General features: G+C 39.4%; 1 protein-coding gene across 4 annotated transcripts in view; it reads right to left on the bottom strand.

Moving 5' to 3' along the window:
- The window catches only part of CELSR1 (cadherin EGF LAG seven-pass G-type receptor 1), a 256,449-nt gene that overhangs the window by 29,029 nt on the left and 209,425 nt on the right, over nt 1–17,995 (bottom strand). For all 4 annotated transcript variants that reach the window (XM_067564399.1, XM_067564400.1, XM_067564403.1 and 1 more), the window contains exons 17-24: nt 15,916–16,010; nt 14,933–15,142; nt 12,149–12,332; nt 8,459–8,602; nt 6,645–6,849; nt 6,109–6,276; nt 2,507–2,633; nt 856–1,056 (exon numbers count right to left, since the gene is read on the bottom strand). In XM_067564399.1, coding sequence (XP_067420500.1) covers nt 856–1,056; nt 2,507–2,633; nt 6,109–6,276; nt 6,645–6,849; nt 8,459–8,602; nt 12,149–12,332; nt 14,933–15,142; nt 15,916–16,010 — 1,334 coding nt within the window. The remainder of the gene's footprint in view (nt 1–855; nt 1,057–2,506; nt 2,634–6,108; nt 6,277–6,644; nt 6,850–8,458; nt 8,603–12,148; nt 12,333–14,932; nt 15,143–15,915; nt 16,011–17,995) is intronic.

Raw genomic sequence — 17,995 nt, 5'->3', positions numbered from 1 at the left:
AGCTTGCAGGGTACAGTGTACAGCACCGAACCCTCCAAGATGGGACTGGGAGTGTTTGCTGGGGGTCTATCCCATGAGTGGCTAGCCAGAAGCACTCCTTCACTAGGTCAGGGACTGATTACTCACAGGAGGCTGGGCGTGGGCTGACCCAGGAGTGGGTGGTTCACACAGCAAAGCAGAGTAAATCGGGCCCAAGAGTGAGGAATTGGGGTGACACAGCTACACACCAGTCCAGATTGCAGGAGGGAGGGAAGCCACAGTTAGGTGATGGGTTTCCCTGCGGTGGTGTCAGGATTTAGCAAGCTTCCTCTGCCAGACAACTGGCTTCTCCAGCATGAGTGGTGTCAGCGTGGGACATGCACACTTCTCCTGCGTAGCACAAACGCTTGGTGACATGCCTTTCAGCACTAGAGGCACCTGTGGGGGCTTGTAAAGGAGTCTGTTGTGCAAAGTACTGAAGAGATAAAGTGAGGCAGAAAATTATCTGGCAGAACTGAAGGAGGAAATCAGTATGTTCAGGGTTCAATTCTCATGTGACATTTGCCCTTTGGGGGAGGCAATTTTCACTTGTTCCCTGTGGAAAAACATGCATTAGGATGGTCCTATCTAATGGGACTACTATTCATCACAATGAGTGGTATATAAAAAGGTGTAGGCTTTGTGCAAATGAAACTTTAGTGCCCTCCTCAGGCACTCCCCCCCCCCCCCCAAAAAAAAAAAGGACAAAGAAAAAGTGAAATAGATAATGAATGGGCAAAACGTGCTGTGTGAACACTATATATACAGTTTTACACAAAGTTTCAGAAATTGAATGACAGCTGGTATCCTAAAAAAAAGCACTGAACTGACTCTTACCGGGTTTTCTGTCTGGTTGATTCCAATAAGAAAGACCAATTCAGAGAAGAAAAGGGCAGCCACCAGGTTTTTGTGAATGCTGTGCAGGTTTGAACGCAGTGTTCGGATCAGAACTAGCAGTACAAAGGTCATCAGCAAAGCCACCAGTGAGATGGATACAGTCGTGTAAGTGACTATCTTCAGAGGAAGCACCTCGCCATTCTGTGGAGTGACAGATTAAAAACATCTCTGCAGCTTTCCTTCCTATTATGTTTTTTTGTCGTATGTGATTCCTTACAAGTCAAACTTTTTAGCTAATATCCAGGCAACAGATTATCTACAGAACAGATGGAAGTGGGGAAAGTGGTGACTCAATCTCTTGAGCAGAAAGAAAATGTTTCATAAACCCTTTTAAATGTCAGGTACCATTAACTCACTCCGAGGATTAAAAATACAAAACCACCATGAAGCAAATTTCAAACCACTGAACCAATTTTACTTTTGTCCTGATTTACAGCTTCCTGATGAAAATCAGGGTTAACAGGAAATCAGTACGTGCCAAGAAAGAACCCCTCAAGATAGTAAATTTAAAACTAACTCTTTTCAAATTGGCATTTCACAGAATCTATACTGTAGTTTTTCAACTGACAAGTGTCATTTTGTGCACTGTGAAGAATACTGATGTGAATCTGGCCTGTGGATTTAATTAAAAGCTATGCTTAACTATAGATAAACTACTGTACAATCATAGCTAGAAAGATGAACTTGAGTCTCTACTTCTATGACACCCTAACTTCTTAGGTGGGAACTAAGAATTTTCATGAGTTTTGCATTAGTGGTTAGTTTGTCGCATTTGACTCTCTGTGGAGGAAAGCAAAACAAGGTCTTCTTTATGTCCAAATCTTGCTTACCTTCCTCCTGTGAGTATTGCCAGCAGACAAACAAAACAAGCAACTAGAACCAGGACATTACATTCCATAGATGTTATTCATCCAGAAGGATTGCAAGGGTTTTAACTAACTTTAACTGAGCTGCTCATTTGTGCAGTGCAAAAGGCCCAGAAATCTGCACTGAAAAATGTGGGCCCCATGGAGAGGGGAAAAAGGCTAACAAGATGCTCCATCCCTCCCTTTAGTCATCTTCCCCTGCTCAAAAGGTCAATATGGCCCCCAGACTGCAGGCAGGCACTAGATAGTATGCTTTGTCCTACGTGTGTCTAAACACTGAGAGATGTTACAGTGGAGTTTGTGCTTTGAGCAGCAGTAACTCTCCAGTCCATGTTCTGTGGTCTCCCTCTGCAGATTCACAGAATGGAGCAGGACGTCATCACCAGTGAGAGTATGACGGCCAGTCTTGTTCTGCTGCTATGGTCTTTTCTGAACTGAGTAGCCCCCCCGCGCCACCCCACTCCATTCTAATTTGTGGTCTTGTACATTAATTTTTACTGCAGGACATTTTTATGACCATGTAACAAACTCAGTAAGAATATGGATATAGACCTCATTGCAACAGCACTGGCAGGCACCACATGAATACACCACTGACATGCCATTGGCTTTGTTTGCAGGAGAAAGCAAAGAAGGAATTATCCAGTTGGGAAAAGCTCTTAAATCACACCTGAGGTCCCTTAAAAACACCATAGCCCAACCTCTGCCTGAGTGTGGCCACTCACCTCTCGTTTCGAAATGTCCATTAAGACTGCAAAGCTGGTCATGTGATTGCACTGGCAGGAAACATGGCTCTGGTTTCTAGAAAAAAGTTCACATCCTTTGGAGGACCAGCCTCCCGTCCCCCCAATTCTGTGGAATGAAGGAACCACAAGTAAAGTGATAAGCTTTTCTTGTTCTAGAGTGACCCTACAGGACCACTTCCTTCATTCACCCTCATCCCATCAGCCATATTAATCACTAATGCAGGTCTCAGTTATAGGGTACGTCTACACTGTGGGGTCCGCAGCTATTGATACAGTGGGATCAACTGAGCAGGTCGTGTAGACCCGCTCAATCAATGGGAGATGGGATCTCCGGTCAATGCCATTAGTTCACCTCCCTGAAAGGAGTCAGGCCTCATCGATGGGAGGGCATCTCCTGTTGGTGCAGGGCTGTGTAGATGCCACAGTATGTCAGCGTAAGTATGTTGACGGGAGATATGCAAGCATTACGGGACTTTCATTTTTATATTTATATATAATTGGAGTTGCAGCTAGCAAGGGATGTGAATGGTAACAAGAAGGGTTTCTACAGGTATGTTAGCAACAAGAAGGTGGTCAGGGAAAGTGTGGACCTCTTATTGAATGATAGAGGCAATCTAGTGATAGATGATGTGGAAAAAGCTGAAATACTCAATGCTTTTTTTGCCTCTGTCTTCACAGACAAGGTCAGCTCCCAGACTACTGCACTGGGCAGCACAATATGGGGAGGAGGTGAGCAGCCCTCCAGTGCTGAAAGAACAGGTTCAAGACTATTTAGAAAAGCTGAACAAGCACAAGCCCATAGGGCCAGATGCAATGCATCCGAGGGTGCTGAGGGAGTTGGCTGATGTGATTGCAGACACTGGGCATAATCTTTGACAACTCATGGTGATCGGGGGAGGTCCCAGATGATTGGAAAAAGGCAAATATAATTGACATCTTCAGAAACGGGGAGGAGGAGGAACCGGGAGACTACAGACCAGTCAGCTTCACCTCAATCCCCATAAAAAATCATGAAACTGATCCTTAAGGAATCCATTTTGAAGCACTTGGCTGAGAGGAAGGTAACCAGGAAAGTCAGCATGGATTCACCAAAGGCAAGTCATGCCTGACCAACCTGATTGCCTTCTATGATGAAATGACTGGCTCTGTGGATGTGGGGAAAGCAGTGGAAGTGATATACCTTGACTTTAGCAAAGCTTTTGATACGGTCTCCCACAGTATTCTTACCAGTAAGTTAAAGAAGTATGAGTTGGATGAATGGACTATAAGTGGATAGAGAGCTGGCTAGATCATCAGGGTCAACAGATAGTGATCAACGGCTCGATGTCTAATTGGCAGTCGGTATCAAGTGGAGTGCTCCAGGGATTGGTCCTGGGCCAGTTTTGTTCAACATCTTCATTAATGATCTGGATGATGGGACGGATTGCAACCTCAGCAAGTTCGTGGATCACACTAAGCTGGGAAGAGTGGTAGATATGCTGGAGAGTAGGGATAGGATACAGAGTGACCTAGACAAATTGGAGGATTGGGCCAAAAAAATCTGATGAGATTCAACAAGGACAAGTGCAGTGTCCTGCACTTAGGACGAAAGAATCCCATGCACTGCTAACAGACTGTGGATCAACTGGCTAAAACAGCAGTTGTGCAGAAAAGGACCTGGGGGTTACAGTGTACAAGAAGATGAATATGAGTCAACAGTGTGCCCTTATTGCCAAGAAGGCTAACAGCATATTGGGCTGCATTAGTAGGAATATTGCCAGCAGATCAAAGGGAGTGATTATTCCCCTCTATTTGTCATTGATGAGGCCACATTTGGAGTATTGTGTCCAGTTTTGGGCCCCCCACTACAGGAATGATGTGGACAAATTGGAGAGAGTCCAGCGGAGGCAAAGAAAATGATTAGGGGGCTGGGGCATATGACTTGTGAGAAGAGGCTGAGGGAACTGGGCTTATTTAATCTGCAGAAGAGAAGAGTGAATGAAGGGAAATTTGCTAGCAGCCTTCAACTACCTGAAGCAAAAACAACGAGAGTTCTGTAGCACTTTAAAGACTAACACATTTAATTTCTGCCGGCATAAGCTTTCGTGGGCTGTAACCCACTTCGTCAGATGTAAGGAAGCAGAGTTCCAGGGAGGATGGGGCTAGGCTGTTCTCAGTGGTGGCAGATGACAGAACAAGGAGCAATGGACTCAAGTTGTAGTGGGGGAGGTCTAGGTTGGATATTAGGAAAAACTTTTTCACTAGGAGGGTGGTGAAGCCCTGGAATGGGTTACCTATTCCAACTTTAGAGGTTTTTAAGGCCTGGCTTCACAAAGCGCTGGCCGGGATGATTAAGTTGGGGTTGGTCCTGCTTTGAGCAGGAAGTTGATGATCTGAGGTTCCTTCCAACCCTAATCTTCTATGATTCTATGATATTGATTTTAATACATCAGACTTTTTAAATGCTGAATGAGTTAATTCTTAACACAAAATTTAATTCCTTTTTCCCCACACCCTTAAAAATATTTCTAAGAGGATTGCTCTGTATTTTTTCATAACGTTGTGGAATCCAAAAATGCTTGCACAATGTAATACCATTCAGAGAATTCTCTACATCTTTAAGGCATATTTGTGTTTTCAATTTCACTCTTTACCAAATATGAGAGACTAGATTAGACTTGACTGAGAATATTTCTACTTATTCTCCCTGCTACTTCCTTCCATGAAAGCCAGACACAGAAACTGTTGCCTGATCATGGTGGGCTGAAAGATGGAATGGGAAGGGGTCAAAGGTTCCAAAATAGACATTTCCCTTCCCACCCACTCACACATCCCTTTTATTTTTCACTGACACAAACAAAGACAAATAAGCAATGGTCTATGGCGGGGGGAATAAATTGCTAGTAACTAGCACAATTGTCCTTGTGATCAACTTTTTTTTCCAAAATGATATTTTGAGGTTAGATTTTGGCATGTGTAATTCAGTTTAAAACTTGTGATCTCATCAACTCAATTTAAGAACCACATTTCCATTTGTTCTTGTATGAAGAATAGCTAGCTGCTTTATTGTACTCATATAGCCAGATTGGACCTGATCATGCCATAGAGAGTATGGGAAAGCAACAGAAGCCTCCTCTACTTTGCGCTTCTTCGATTGCAAGGACTGGAGGATGGAACAATAGGCAAAGAACTCAGCAAGCATATCCTAACAGAGATTTCCTTCCCAGGGTTCTCAACCACAGGCTTTAACACAAGAGGGGAAAAGTTCACAGATTATGTAAAATCACTGGCTTCCTGAGGCTCATACTTCAGTGTGGTAAAATATTGCAGGAAGTTACGCAGATTGCAGTGTGAGTTTGATTGAAAGCCACATTTGTAGAGACTCCTCCTTTTGTTCTCATGAGTTATTCTAATTACTTTTACACTGTTTATGCCTAGTGAGAAGTGATTTCATGTCATTATTCCCCTATAATAGACTGTCTCCCTGAACAAATTAAGAACAAAAGGGTTCATGTTCTTCTCTCACAGTGCCTTCCCTGCCTGAACTTCTGACACCTGCAATGCATTCCATGACTCTCTCCCAAAATAGTCACTAAACATACGTGATTGAGTGGTTCCAGAACACACAGACTGGCTTAGTTCTCTCCTCTGTTTCCAGCAAGGCATATTCAAGTATAATGGGCTTTTCCAGGAGGTTTGGTACAGGTTCCCCTTCACTATGAACAGTGGTGCTCACTATGGGTGTGTTAATGATGGGTCGATTAGGTAATCTGTAGAAATAAAACGAAGTTGTAAAAAGATTTCAACACTAAAATACAACGGCCCAATTTTGCAGCTACTGCATATATGATTGTCTCAATGAAGGAGCTGTCATGGCTGCAAAATCAAAACCCACAGTTTTTAAATTTCTAAAACCCAGCATTAGTGAACTGGTTGTTTTCACAGGACAGCCTAGACTCTAGAGTCTCAAATATCTAGAGCAAGAGAAGGACAGATATGCAAACAATTACTTTTACAGTAACAAATGAATTACAGCTGATAGCTGAGAGGTGTAGTTATAGCATAATAGCACCACCATCTAGAATTCAAAGCAAGTCACAAGGATTCTATGAGTAGGTCACAAATGAGTGAAGTTTACCTTAAGCTCCTTCTGTCAGGATCGTAGTGCTCGGGTAAAAGTTGTCCTAGATATCGGTATATGACCACCATAGCAACAGCATACTGGTTAGACTCTTCTGGGTGTCGCTTCCTTCTCTTCGTAAGTGCATTCTCGGAGTTTAAAATGCCATTATCCATCTTGGAGGATAATTTTTGGTTTGACGGCTTCATTGTAGGTGCTACTACTAAATCAACACAGACATCCAAGGGTAACGCTTTCATCATAAGTTTGGGCTACCATTTAAACTGATGTTTACACTCAGTTATCTGTGTTAACATTCGTGCTCAGGTAACTTCAAATGCACAGCACTGAGAACACTTTTGATTCTGTGATGTTTTAGGATACTTTATATGACTATATCACACATTCTAGAATCACAGAATTGATAATCAAATAACTGAACCATCTCTATTTAATTAGAAAATGAGCAGTTCTGGGGCTAAAACATGCACATATATTTAAATAAGATGCACAATTTAAAGAGAAACATTAAAACCAATGTGTATTATCCTTATTATGCCCTGCAAGATGTACAGTAAATCGCATGCCTTTTGGAAATACAATAGCAATGGGCCCAGAGTATTTACTTTAAATTGACATCACATAATCTTCGAATTTTGGCAATATATCTCTTAACGTCATTTGCTTTCCTTTTACAGAAAAGATAGAGATAGCATAAATAAGAAAAATCTTCCATTAAAAACAAACTACCTTATACGTTATTTATTTTAAACTACTTATTTTTATATTGAGGATATTCAACCATACATCATCTTTGACACCTTTAATGATTCCATTTGGGCTACTCTCTCTGCCTGCCTTGACCATGCCTTGTGGTTTTACCTTAACTTTCTTCAAATGTCTCTAAGGCAGAACTCTCCATCTTTGTAAGAGGCACACTATCCTCCATCTGCCTGTTGCAGTTAGATCTTTTATTTGCCTTTGCTATTAACTTGGCACCATCCTCGATTCTGGCCTCTCCATCTTTCATATCATGCTGTCTGTAAATCTGTCTTTCACCTGCTCTGCTCATCTATGCCACCACTGACTCCATTTCTGCTGAAATTCTCATTCATACCTTCACAGGAGACTAGTGCATCTAAGGTCCATCGTTTTCACTTACATACTGTGGATTTTATTGAGTTCCTAAAAAAACAGGGACATGTTTCTGCTTTTCTGGGGTGAATAAGAAACAACTTCCTGTCTGGAATGAACAGCTAATCTCCGAATATAAATTTGTATTAACAATTATGTTTGAAGGGTTCCTGATTCAATGATTTGTGGTATTTTCCCTTCCAGAATAGATATAAAAAATGGCAGATAACTACTACAAAAATCTGCACTGTAAAGTTGTCAGAGAATCCTCTAGCTCTTCAGAACATATGTCAGTCTATAAGAGCTTCCCCTACTTGGGCAGGTGACTGTACTCTGGCCAGCTATAATTTGGATGGATGTGCTGGGGAGCCTGTGGGTGGGGCGAGGCCATGAGTGCTGCCAAAGTGCTAAAGGTCATTTCTGTGTGGAACAAATGAGAGGACCATTTCTCTGCACAGTGAGAGAGTAGAATGAGGGGGCTGATATACAGTTCCAGCATGCTCCCCTAGTGCCCTGAAGGCTTTATGTCTTACAGGTATGCACAGTCATTCTATCACTATATAATGTTCACTTATGTATATGACTACCCCACCCTCTCCCCAGGACAATTCTGCCTCGTAAGAGGCATAACTGATGCCTATGAGTCGATTGGAAGATTGTTATTAAAAGTTTCCAAAACATGTGGAGAGGTGTTTTACCTTTTCTATCTGAAGGTCTGAACAAAGTATCAGGGAACAAAACAGATGACTTCAAATCTTTAGAATAATCTTCTTTAATCCTGTCAAACCGTGGTACTTTAGCACCCGTAAAATTAGACTTGTCAAAGATGTCAACAGCAATAACTGAAAAAAAAATTAAGTTCCTCATAATATTAACTTCATTTCAATCAAATATGGTGTTATTCAAAAGTGAAATTTTGCCGATAGTTTAAAAAATCCATGACATTAAGTATTCTTTGGTTCAAATTCCAATGCCAAATGTAGTCTCTCTCAAGAAATATTTTCAGTGATGACTGAAATCAGTTTTCAGCATTATTTCATACTTATAGATTATAAAGGTAATGGAGTGCATATGTAATGGTAACAATTTTCACAGGAAAAGATATTATATTAGTGAAGTGCTGTTCTGTCCTGAACGTGAACTATTTAAAAATGGCAGATTCTAAACCAACAGCCCAACTTCTTCTATGTATTCAGACAGCCAAATCTGCTATTTCAAAAATAAGTTTTTACTATTTTTTACTCCTGTTTGTACTGCAGAAACAACACAATAAAGAGAATGAGCTGGGTGTGATTTCTGTCCATGATCATCAACATTCTTGCTAACTAAATCCCAGGTGCAGAGCCATACTCAGACATATCTTACCATTGACTTTAATTAATATCATTGACACGAGTTGCACACGTGTACCTGAAGTTAGAATTTGTACTATGGAGTCTTTATTGCTGCTGATTATGAACAAACTGGAAAGAACCCGGCTTGACTTTCACATCCCAGGTTATATGCAGTGTTGTAACTCTGTGTGAGCTCAAAAGCTTGTCCCTCTGAACAACAGAAGTTGATCCTATAGAAGAAATTACTTCATCCACCTTGTCCCGCTGATATCCGTGGTTAAGCATGCAAAGCTAGCAGGTAGAAAATGTATTTTTGCTAGTAAACAGAACAAATTTGCTCTAGTATCATTGAGAGATAAATATGAACTGACAGTGTCATTTTTCAGAGTCAAACTGCGCTTTATGTGATCTTCTGGAAAAGTCTAAAATTTAAACTTTTACATATGGTAGTTGGGAAGAAAACTGGCAAGAGGAATGGTAAGAGGGACAAAAAAGAGGAATGCACAGGACTGGAAGTCAGGAAGTATGGATTCTATTCCTAGCTTCATCATACATTTCCCATTTGGCCTTGAAAAAATCATTGCCTCACTTTCTCCATCTGTGATTTGTGGATAATAATACTTCCCCAGGAAGTACTGGGAAGCTTAATCTTTGTAAGTGGTTTAAAATCCTTGGACTGGAGGTGACATAGCCTGGTATTATATTACATGGCCATTGAATTGGAAATTACTTATTTTGTGTATGTGACATACTGTGTGGTGGCCAGCAATAGATGAACATAGCTATACAAAGTGATGCAATATTATCTCAACTTGACAGAGCCAAGTATGAACTAGGAGTTTAAAAAAGTTTTAATACTTCTACTGTTATTCATATACTAAAGGACGGACCCCATGGCTTAGTTTTTGTCGTTTGCCATGCAGAAGTGGGTTAGATTCCTAGCCACAGTCTCTTGTTCCTTGGAGCAGTCAGGGATGAGAGTACTTCTCAGCTCTTCCCGCCCCCCACATTGCTAGCTATTCTGGGGCTCATCTCCATACCCTCTGGCTGTTCCGCAACTGTTAAAAGTGTTACAGTAGAGTTGGCTTGTACCTTGCAATTTTTAAAAACCTCACAAACTGCCTATTCAGGCATTTTAATTGAAATTAAAATTGAGAAGCTGGAGCTGTGGAGGGTAACACTATACTGAAAGCTTTAGCTCACTGCAAGTTTCTGTGTGAGGAAATGTCCATGTTAAGCACTGCCAAGTCCCATACTTTCCCTAGTCTCTAAAGAATTCACTGATGAGGAGTTAGTCAACCCTACTAATGCAGTGCCCACCTGGAAAAATTGCTCAAGATAAAAAAAAAACAACTATTCAGTACAGAATTGCCTTGACCCTTAGAAGCTACATCCTTCTGACCTCCGGCAGAGCTGGTGAAATTTCAGATTTTCCATCCCATAGGAAATTCAGACATTTTGAAACCAGTTTTCACTCCAAGTTGGGATGAAACGATAAAATAACATTTTTTGAGGAAGTGAAAGTTCAAAAAATTTGATTCAGAAATATCAAAACATTTCAACAACCAACATGTTTCATTTCAGTTTGTTGAACAAGTTGGCTTGGTTGATTCAACTTTAATCTGTTGTCCCCTGAGCTGCTGCAGTGTGTCATCAGATTTGTAGCTCGAGTAACTCAGTCTCCATTCCCCTCTATGGGCAGGTCTCCTAGTCAGACTGCATTTCACATGATACACTGTGGTCACGTCTCCCATGATGCACTCTGTCAGATCAACATGGGGGGAACGTGATACCTAATGGGACATGTAGTCTAGTCAGGAAGCCTGACCCATAGGGGAGAATGGGGATATGAGACATCTGAACTGCAACCCCCATAAGACACCATGGCAGATCAGAGTGAAATAAATCAATGCTGAACTGCCTCAAAAGAAAATGTTTCAATTTTGGTTGATTAGACCTGAAACATTGTGTGTCAATTTTCCCGATAGAAAAACAAACTATTTTCTCAAAAACAACATTTTCTCATGGAAAATTTCAGTTTTATGGAAATATTTTCTGTTTAAAAAATATTTTGATGGAAAATTCCTGACCAGCTTTCACTTCTGGGCTCCAACCATCCACACAGAATAAAATCCCTATTGGTACATGGACTGGAATACAGGCTGTTTCAGGGATATTTCTTTGTGTTTCTCTTTCCCTCCACTTGAAATTTTGCTGATAAGCTTTTCTGCCATATAAGACTGGATTCCTGCTTATTTTAATAATAATAATATTTAGCATTTATCTAGCACTTTATGTTTTCAAAGCACTGTACAAATATCAATTCAATTATCACATAACCTCTGTGAGGTAGGTTGGCAAGAATTATCATCTCAGTTTTACAGATCAAGAAACTACTACAACAAGGTCACATAGTAAGTCAAAATTAGAGTCAGAGTTGGGATTCGAAATCAATAAATTCTAGCTCTCAGTCCTCTACTCAGTCCTTTAGACCATGCTGCTTAGCTTCATCTGGGCTAATATCTTGGTTGTAGAAGTTCTCTGCTAAAAATTGTGTTTTCAGAGGAATTCTAGAAATTCCAGTGTTTGAGATGGATATATATTAATGTGTGGCTGTATATTTATGAAAGAATTTTAACTCGAATATCCTGATTATTGGAATTGTCTCAAGACCCATCAAGATGTCATGAAAATAAATATCTTCTGACTCTGGAACTGAACACCCACCATAGCTCTGTAAGCCCTTAAAATGCTTGTATTTGTTCTGGCAATTTACAGTTTTAGCAACACCTGGCTTGCCTTCTGGGTCAGGATTCCAAGCCACACAGCAGGGAGCCCTTTCAATGCCCATGCAGCATTGTCAAAGGATGAGTTAAACACGTTGGAGAAAAAAATCAAACCCAACATCCTGGAGCTTTTCTCTTATACAGCTATGGCACCCTTCGCTGTTCTCTGCAGACCATATTGCAGGTCCCATGGATGGACAATACCTGATGCTCTCAAGCATCAGGGAATTACATCTAAGAGAAAACGACATTTTCAACAGCTACTCACTCATATTTGTGGCAATAATGACAAAAGGTTTCATGTAGGTTTTCTTCATGTTCTGGGCCACCTTGTTGAAATATTCCTCATAATGTTTCAGCAAGTGGGATGTGCCACCTTCTGTTCGCTGGATCTGCTCCCAGTGTTCCTTGTTGCTGGGGTCCAGAAGGGCACTACCCACTTCAATGATATTCTAGGAACAAAAATAAATATAAACCTAACTGATTAGAACACTCAGTACAAGACAACTGGGAGAGTTTAGCTAGGCTAGGTTTCAGGTTAGAAATATTGTAAACAATTTGCATTACGGCCTCAGGTGAACACACAATGAAACATTTTGATCCAGACATGTCCTGTTCCAGCCTTATTTAAAAAAAATGCACACCTATTAGTCACCCTCAGGTTGCTTTACTTATGAGAAATCCCTTCAAGCTTTTCATTAGCAACCTGCACAATGATCAGAGATTTACAAGAAAGTTTTTTTTTTTCAAAGCAGGAAACCCATCAAGACAATTCAGAAGGAAAACAACCATACTGGCTTTGCCTTACAGAGATGAGACAGGATAGGCAGAGACTGCTTGCGAGCTAGGTTAGGAAATACCCCTGGAAAGTCAGATGAATAGGACTTGTTGAAAAGTTAAATTTTTAACAAGACGACATGGTATCCTCTCTTATAGAGTTTGATATGTGTGTGCAATCATCAAGGAATCTACAAATCAGTCCCTGTTCTTTTTCTTTTTGGGGAACATATGTGGCAGGGAATGGCAAGAACTAATCTTAATTTACAGGTACAAACTCAGAATCATGAAAGAAAATTTAAAATATATGTTGGGTTTTTTCCATTTCTATGCTGCGTTAAAACAAAAATCTCCAGGGGGAAAAAAAAAGAGGCTCTGACTAAATTCCTGCATATACAGCTCTTGGCTAGGAAACTAAACAAAATATTACAATGGAAACTTGAAACACAATGGAAAAACAGTAAACAAAATAATACCGTATAAGGCTCAATTAGACAAGAACACTGAAACTGTTATAAAAAACTTTTGGTTCAAATGTAGAAAGTTACTGTGTGGCATCAAAAAACTTTTTAATATCTGAGGATAAATTTGGATACTATTATGGCAGGAATTAAATCATGCTCCACAATGGCCTAGAGTAAACTAATATGCCTATAGCCATCCTCCTAAAAAACATTCATTTGACTGGCGAGGGAAAAGATGCCTCTTAAGTATTGGTCTGAAATAAGTGTTTCAGTAGCTTTGGTTTGAGATAACAAAAAACTGCCAACATCTTTACAAGGGACCCACATATCACTTGGTTAGCTAAAACCTCACTGCAGCAGAAAATGGAAGCAGCCATTTTTAACAGAACTCACCAATTTTCATGGTTGCTTTTTGCATTGCCCACTCTGCTGCGCTTTTCAGGCTTAACTCAACAATGACTAGCAAACTTCTTCTGCTTTCTCTTATAGTCTCTCAGCCTAGATCATCATTTTCTCCATATGAGATCTTCAATGACGCAATAGATGTCCAAAACATACTCATTTTAATTCTTTGATCTCCCCTAAAAGTACTTAGGCAGCTACACAGTATTATGGTGAATATTTTAGTGCTATGTACAGGAAAATATTCTAAATAAATAGAAGGCAAAATTTCAAAGGCAGATTATTTCTCTTGCTTTTTGTTCACACTTTTACTTAGCAACACCTACTAAGTTCTTATGCAATTCCATCTAAAGGCTTTGGGACTGGAAATTCATCCAACTCCAACTCCAGTGCCAGAAGCTATAAGTTTGTTGGCACAATGTTTGCTTTAAGGAAGAAAAAATCTCTTAAAACCTGGGGAATCTAAAAAGTTAACTGTTTCAAAAGTCTTTTATTATTTGTAAACTTAATAACCTAAGACACTGAGAAATTTTCTACATCAGGGAGGAAATCACTTTGTTCCTAAGTTGCAATGAACTCTCTATTTTTATAGTTTGTTCTTTTAGACCTTGATACACCACCATCAACAGATATTTGTCTGGAAATTAACATTAGCACAAGCAGCTCTTCTGTGGGTAGAAAACTAGGAAGAGGAGAATGCAATTACTGCAGAATACAAAATTGTCAGAAAAGATTTTAAAGAATTCTGCAGGGGAGTTTTGATCAAAATGCTACTTCAGTTCTAATGAAACCAACAAATAAACCTCCAGAGCTAGTAACAGGCCAGTTACAATTTTGTTTTTATTAGAAATGCATAAATAAAGGATTCTGAGTGTGTATGAATTTTCTGGAAGGGAATAGTTACACTGGAAACTATAAGCCTGATATAATACAGATGTACATTTACTCATTTTTCACACTGCTCTAAAAGGATTTTTAAATGTATTATGGAAGATCCAGTGTGAGGGCAACAGGATAACCCATTTTCAGAGTTAATTCACCTCTGTGCATTTTATTAATATATATTGAAATGAAAGTTTGGTAATATCTGGTAGGTTTTCCACTGAAGAGCAGAATGAGACAAAGCCATTTTACTCAATATTAGCACTTTCTTTCAATTATTTTCGAGTTTGGAGAGTTCAGTTTTGGATGGTACTGTCATGGACTTTACCTGCAGTCTCATTCCCTATGCTATACATTGTCAAATTTCATTTTAAACTATTCAGAAGAAGGAATATTCTGTGAGACAGATTAAACAATTCACGGGCACATTCATTCCATCCAGGTTTGGGGCAAATTCATTTATTATTTCTAAATGAACATATAATGGGAACCTACGTGCGCAACTTAGTGCATAACATCTCTCTTACTTCATTGAATTCCGCATCTCTTGTTGCAGCTAGGTCAAACCCTTGCTGTTGGCTCTCGTACTGCAGGACCTTGATCATCAGCAGATAAGCTGTCCTCACATCATTTCCGTACAAGGAGTTTGTGTACTTGGTGGCATTCTGCAGCACTTTAGCAATCTGTATGGACTTGTCTCCATCCAGTTTGCTCTTGTTGAGATGTAGTTTTTCATTCTGAAGAAGAAAGGAGAAAAAAATAAGGGAAAACAATTTAGCAAGAGTCTTAGTTCAGTCATTCCAGTTACAAAGACACTGTGACTTTTCATCATCTGGAGACTTCTGAGACAGAGGAAGCATTAGATTCAAACACAAACACTCCTGGGAAAGGAGTAGAGAGGACATTATCACAGAAAGTGCATGACTATCAGAGAAGGGCAAAGGGAAATGCAGGTTCTGAAGATTCACATGACTGGCAGATGGAGCCTGGTGGTGTCAAGATAGAGGCTGTGATTATCTGAGATGATTAGCATTAGAAGGAGGAACTAAAGAAGTTAACAGCGGTTGGGGATTTTATTTAGTGTGCACATTAACATCATGTGGGTTTCCCAGTATGCAAGAGAAAATTTGCCAAAAATGAGCATTTTAAAAACAGCATGACACAACTCCAAGGGCCTTTACCAACAAACAATTACTAAAACTCCAGGGGAAATTCTAACAAATCCCCAGGAAAATGTTGGGTCAGATATTCAGTTGGTGTAAATCAGTGTTACTCCTCTGAAGTCAAAGTATTAATGAAGTGTTACTGGGTGCTACAATGAATGTCTCAGTACCTCAACACTGCGGTAAGCAAAGATGAATACAGTCCGAATAGCTGTCACCAGATGTGGGAAGCTATAAGTCTATTCATTTCTTCATGTTCAAAGTATGTCCATTATGTGTAGATGCTACTGTATATTGGACAGGTCAATAAGACTCTAGCCTGCTAAGTATAAGGGAACATTTCCTACCATGATTTTGAGATCCACAAAGCTAACGGTGGTACAGTTAAAAAGCTCCGGAGGGAGCCAGCCTCTCTCACTATTACAGTGCCGAACAGCATTCCCTGAAGAAAACAAAACAAAGGATTAACGAGGCCTAGAACAGTCCTGCACAAATCAATGTAGAATGTGTTCGAAAATTAGCTTCTTACTTTCAAATCTCTTAAAGAAAAGCAAATATTTCACCTTGCAAACTAGCATTCCTCAGCCTCAGGAAAGTTACACAGTTTATTGTTGTTAATGAATAGATTTCTCCAGCAATGGTCCATGTTTTGCCTCCAGATTTCTGTCTAAACCTGTCTCATGCTAGCTGCCAAAGCATCCTCTGATGAATTAAGCAACTTGTATACAGTGAATCTAAGAAAGACTGTGTAATTCCTAAACACAGTTCCTTCCTAAAGTTGAGGGAAACATCTATCCTACACAGGTGAGAATTCATTAGTTTGTTCAGATGGGTCTCTTGGATAAATGCTAGCTGGGCTTCACAACATGAGCACTGTAAATATTACAGTTAAGCATGTTATTCATACTGAACACTTTAAACAACACATGTAACTTCCTTTTTCATTTGGACTTGTTTGCAATCAGCTATTTTATTTAATTTATTCATTATTTGAAATTATTTGCCAACTAATTTCTAGAGATGATCCTTGGTCGGTAGATATTTTGTGAACAATTAATTGCAGGTATTTGCTTTTCAGCTATGTTGGTTAGCTCTGACTGGATACATAATCTCGTGATATTGTTTCTGTTCCCTAACTGGCTGAATGTGACCCAGACTCAGGTTTCCAGTTCAAATATTCACATTTGCAAGTACAAAATTTGCTTTCTGTGGATATTCTGAAATGTTCCTTTAAAATTTGCTATTTCCACATACATCTCTGCCTGTTCATTCATTCGCTAGAATACACACAGAAACAATCACAAGAAAAGTGCAAATATCATTGAAAAAAATTTATATTTATGCAAATATTTTATAGTAGTTGAAAGTTTAAATGAAGTTAGTTAAAAAAAATGTAATCCCCCTGCACTGTTCTGAAGTACTCAGAACTGAAGACTCAAAGCCAAGCCTATCAACCTTCCTCAAACCTATGGAGTCAATGCTCAGATTCCATGGTGCTACTTTTAAAAGTTATATCATCATTTACAGTTCATTCCACTTGGACAATGATAACAACAGATACGAGTTGGCAAGTATCGAAATGCGATAAGTAGTTAAAGAGATTTCATTTCCCACAACAAAATTCTCCAGGAGACAAACACGTCTCACATTAACAGCTGCTAGTGTTTCCTGTCCAGGAGCCTCTCTTTTTCCCTATACTCTTCATCAATACTTCTTTAAGAAAAAAGTTCATACTCCCCAAATATACAATGAATTTTAACAACACAGACTTGCTTGGAAAGGTGCATTAGAGTATTCTCTAATTTTCATATTAGATTGTTGTTCACTTGCCTCCTTCATCCCACATACATACAGTCTTGTCACATGTGATTCATCCCATTTAGATATAAAGGATACTAGTCATAACAAAATGCTGGAAGCATAGATGTGTCCATTATAATCAATGTTTTATTTAGAAACATTAATGCAGCCCACACCTGCAGCTGTTCCTGCTCATACAGGTGAAGTCATGCTTATGTTCCTGATAAAATGCAATTATCAGGAATCTAAAATGATGCATAAAGGTAAAGTGCTTGATGGAAAATTTTAGCTACATTGTACCTCTGAAGTTATATTAGCAGAAATTTAGTAAAGCAAATACCATATAAATAGTACTCCACATTTTATCTCTGTCTAATGAGTTATATCACTAAAGGTCATGTGTAATCCATTATGCACTGAAAACAAAACATATAATAATTACTTTATAGAGTGAATGGAAAGTGAAACATTTGACTGTGCTCATTTGCAGATATCGTTTCAGACTCTCTTTTTCCTATTACAGTCACTTGTTTGTTTATCTACTGCATTTTTAATATTCTGCCTTTCATTTGTTAACCTGAATGTTATTTAATTAATTCTTGATATGAGAGTTATACATAGATAAAC

Source organism: Emydura macquarii, unplaced genomic scaffold (assembly GCF_026122565.2).
Source record: "Emydura macquarii macquarii isolate MOO-44397 ecotype Brisbane River unplaced genomic scaffold, CSIRO-AGI_Emac_v2 contig_2636, whole genome shotgun sequence".
NCBI classification, from domain to species: Eukaryota; Metazoa; Chordata; order Testudines; family Chelidae; genus Emydura; species Emydura macquarii.
The sequence above is the reverse complement of the archived record's forward strand: the minus strand, read 5'-3'. Positions and strand labels throughout refer to the sequence as shown.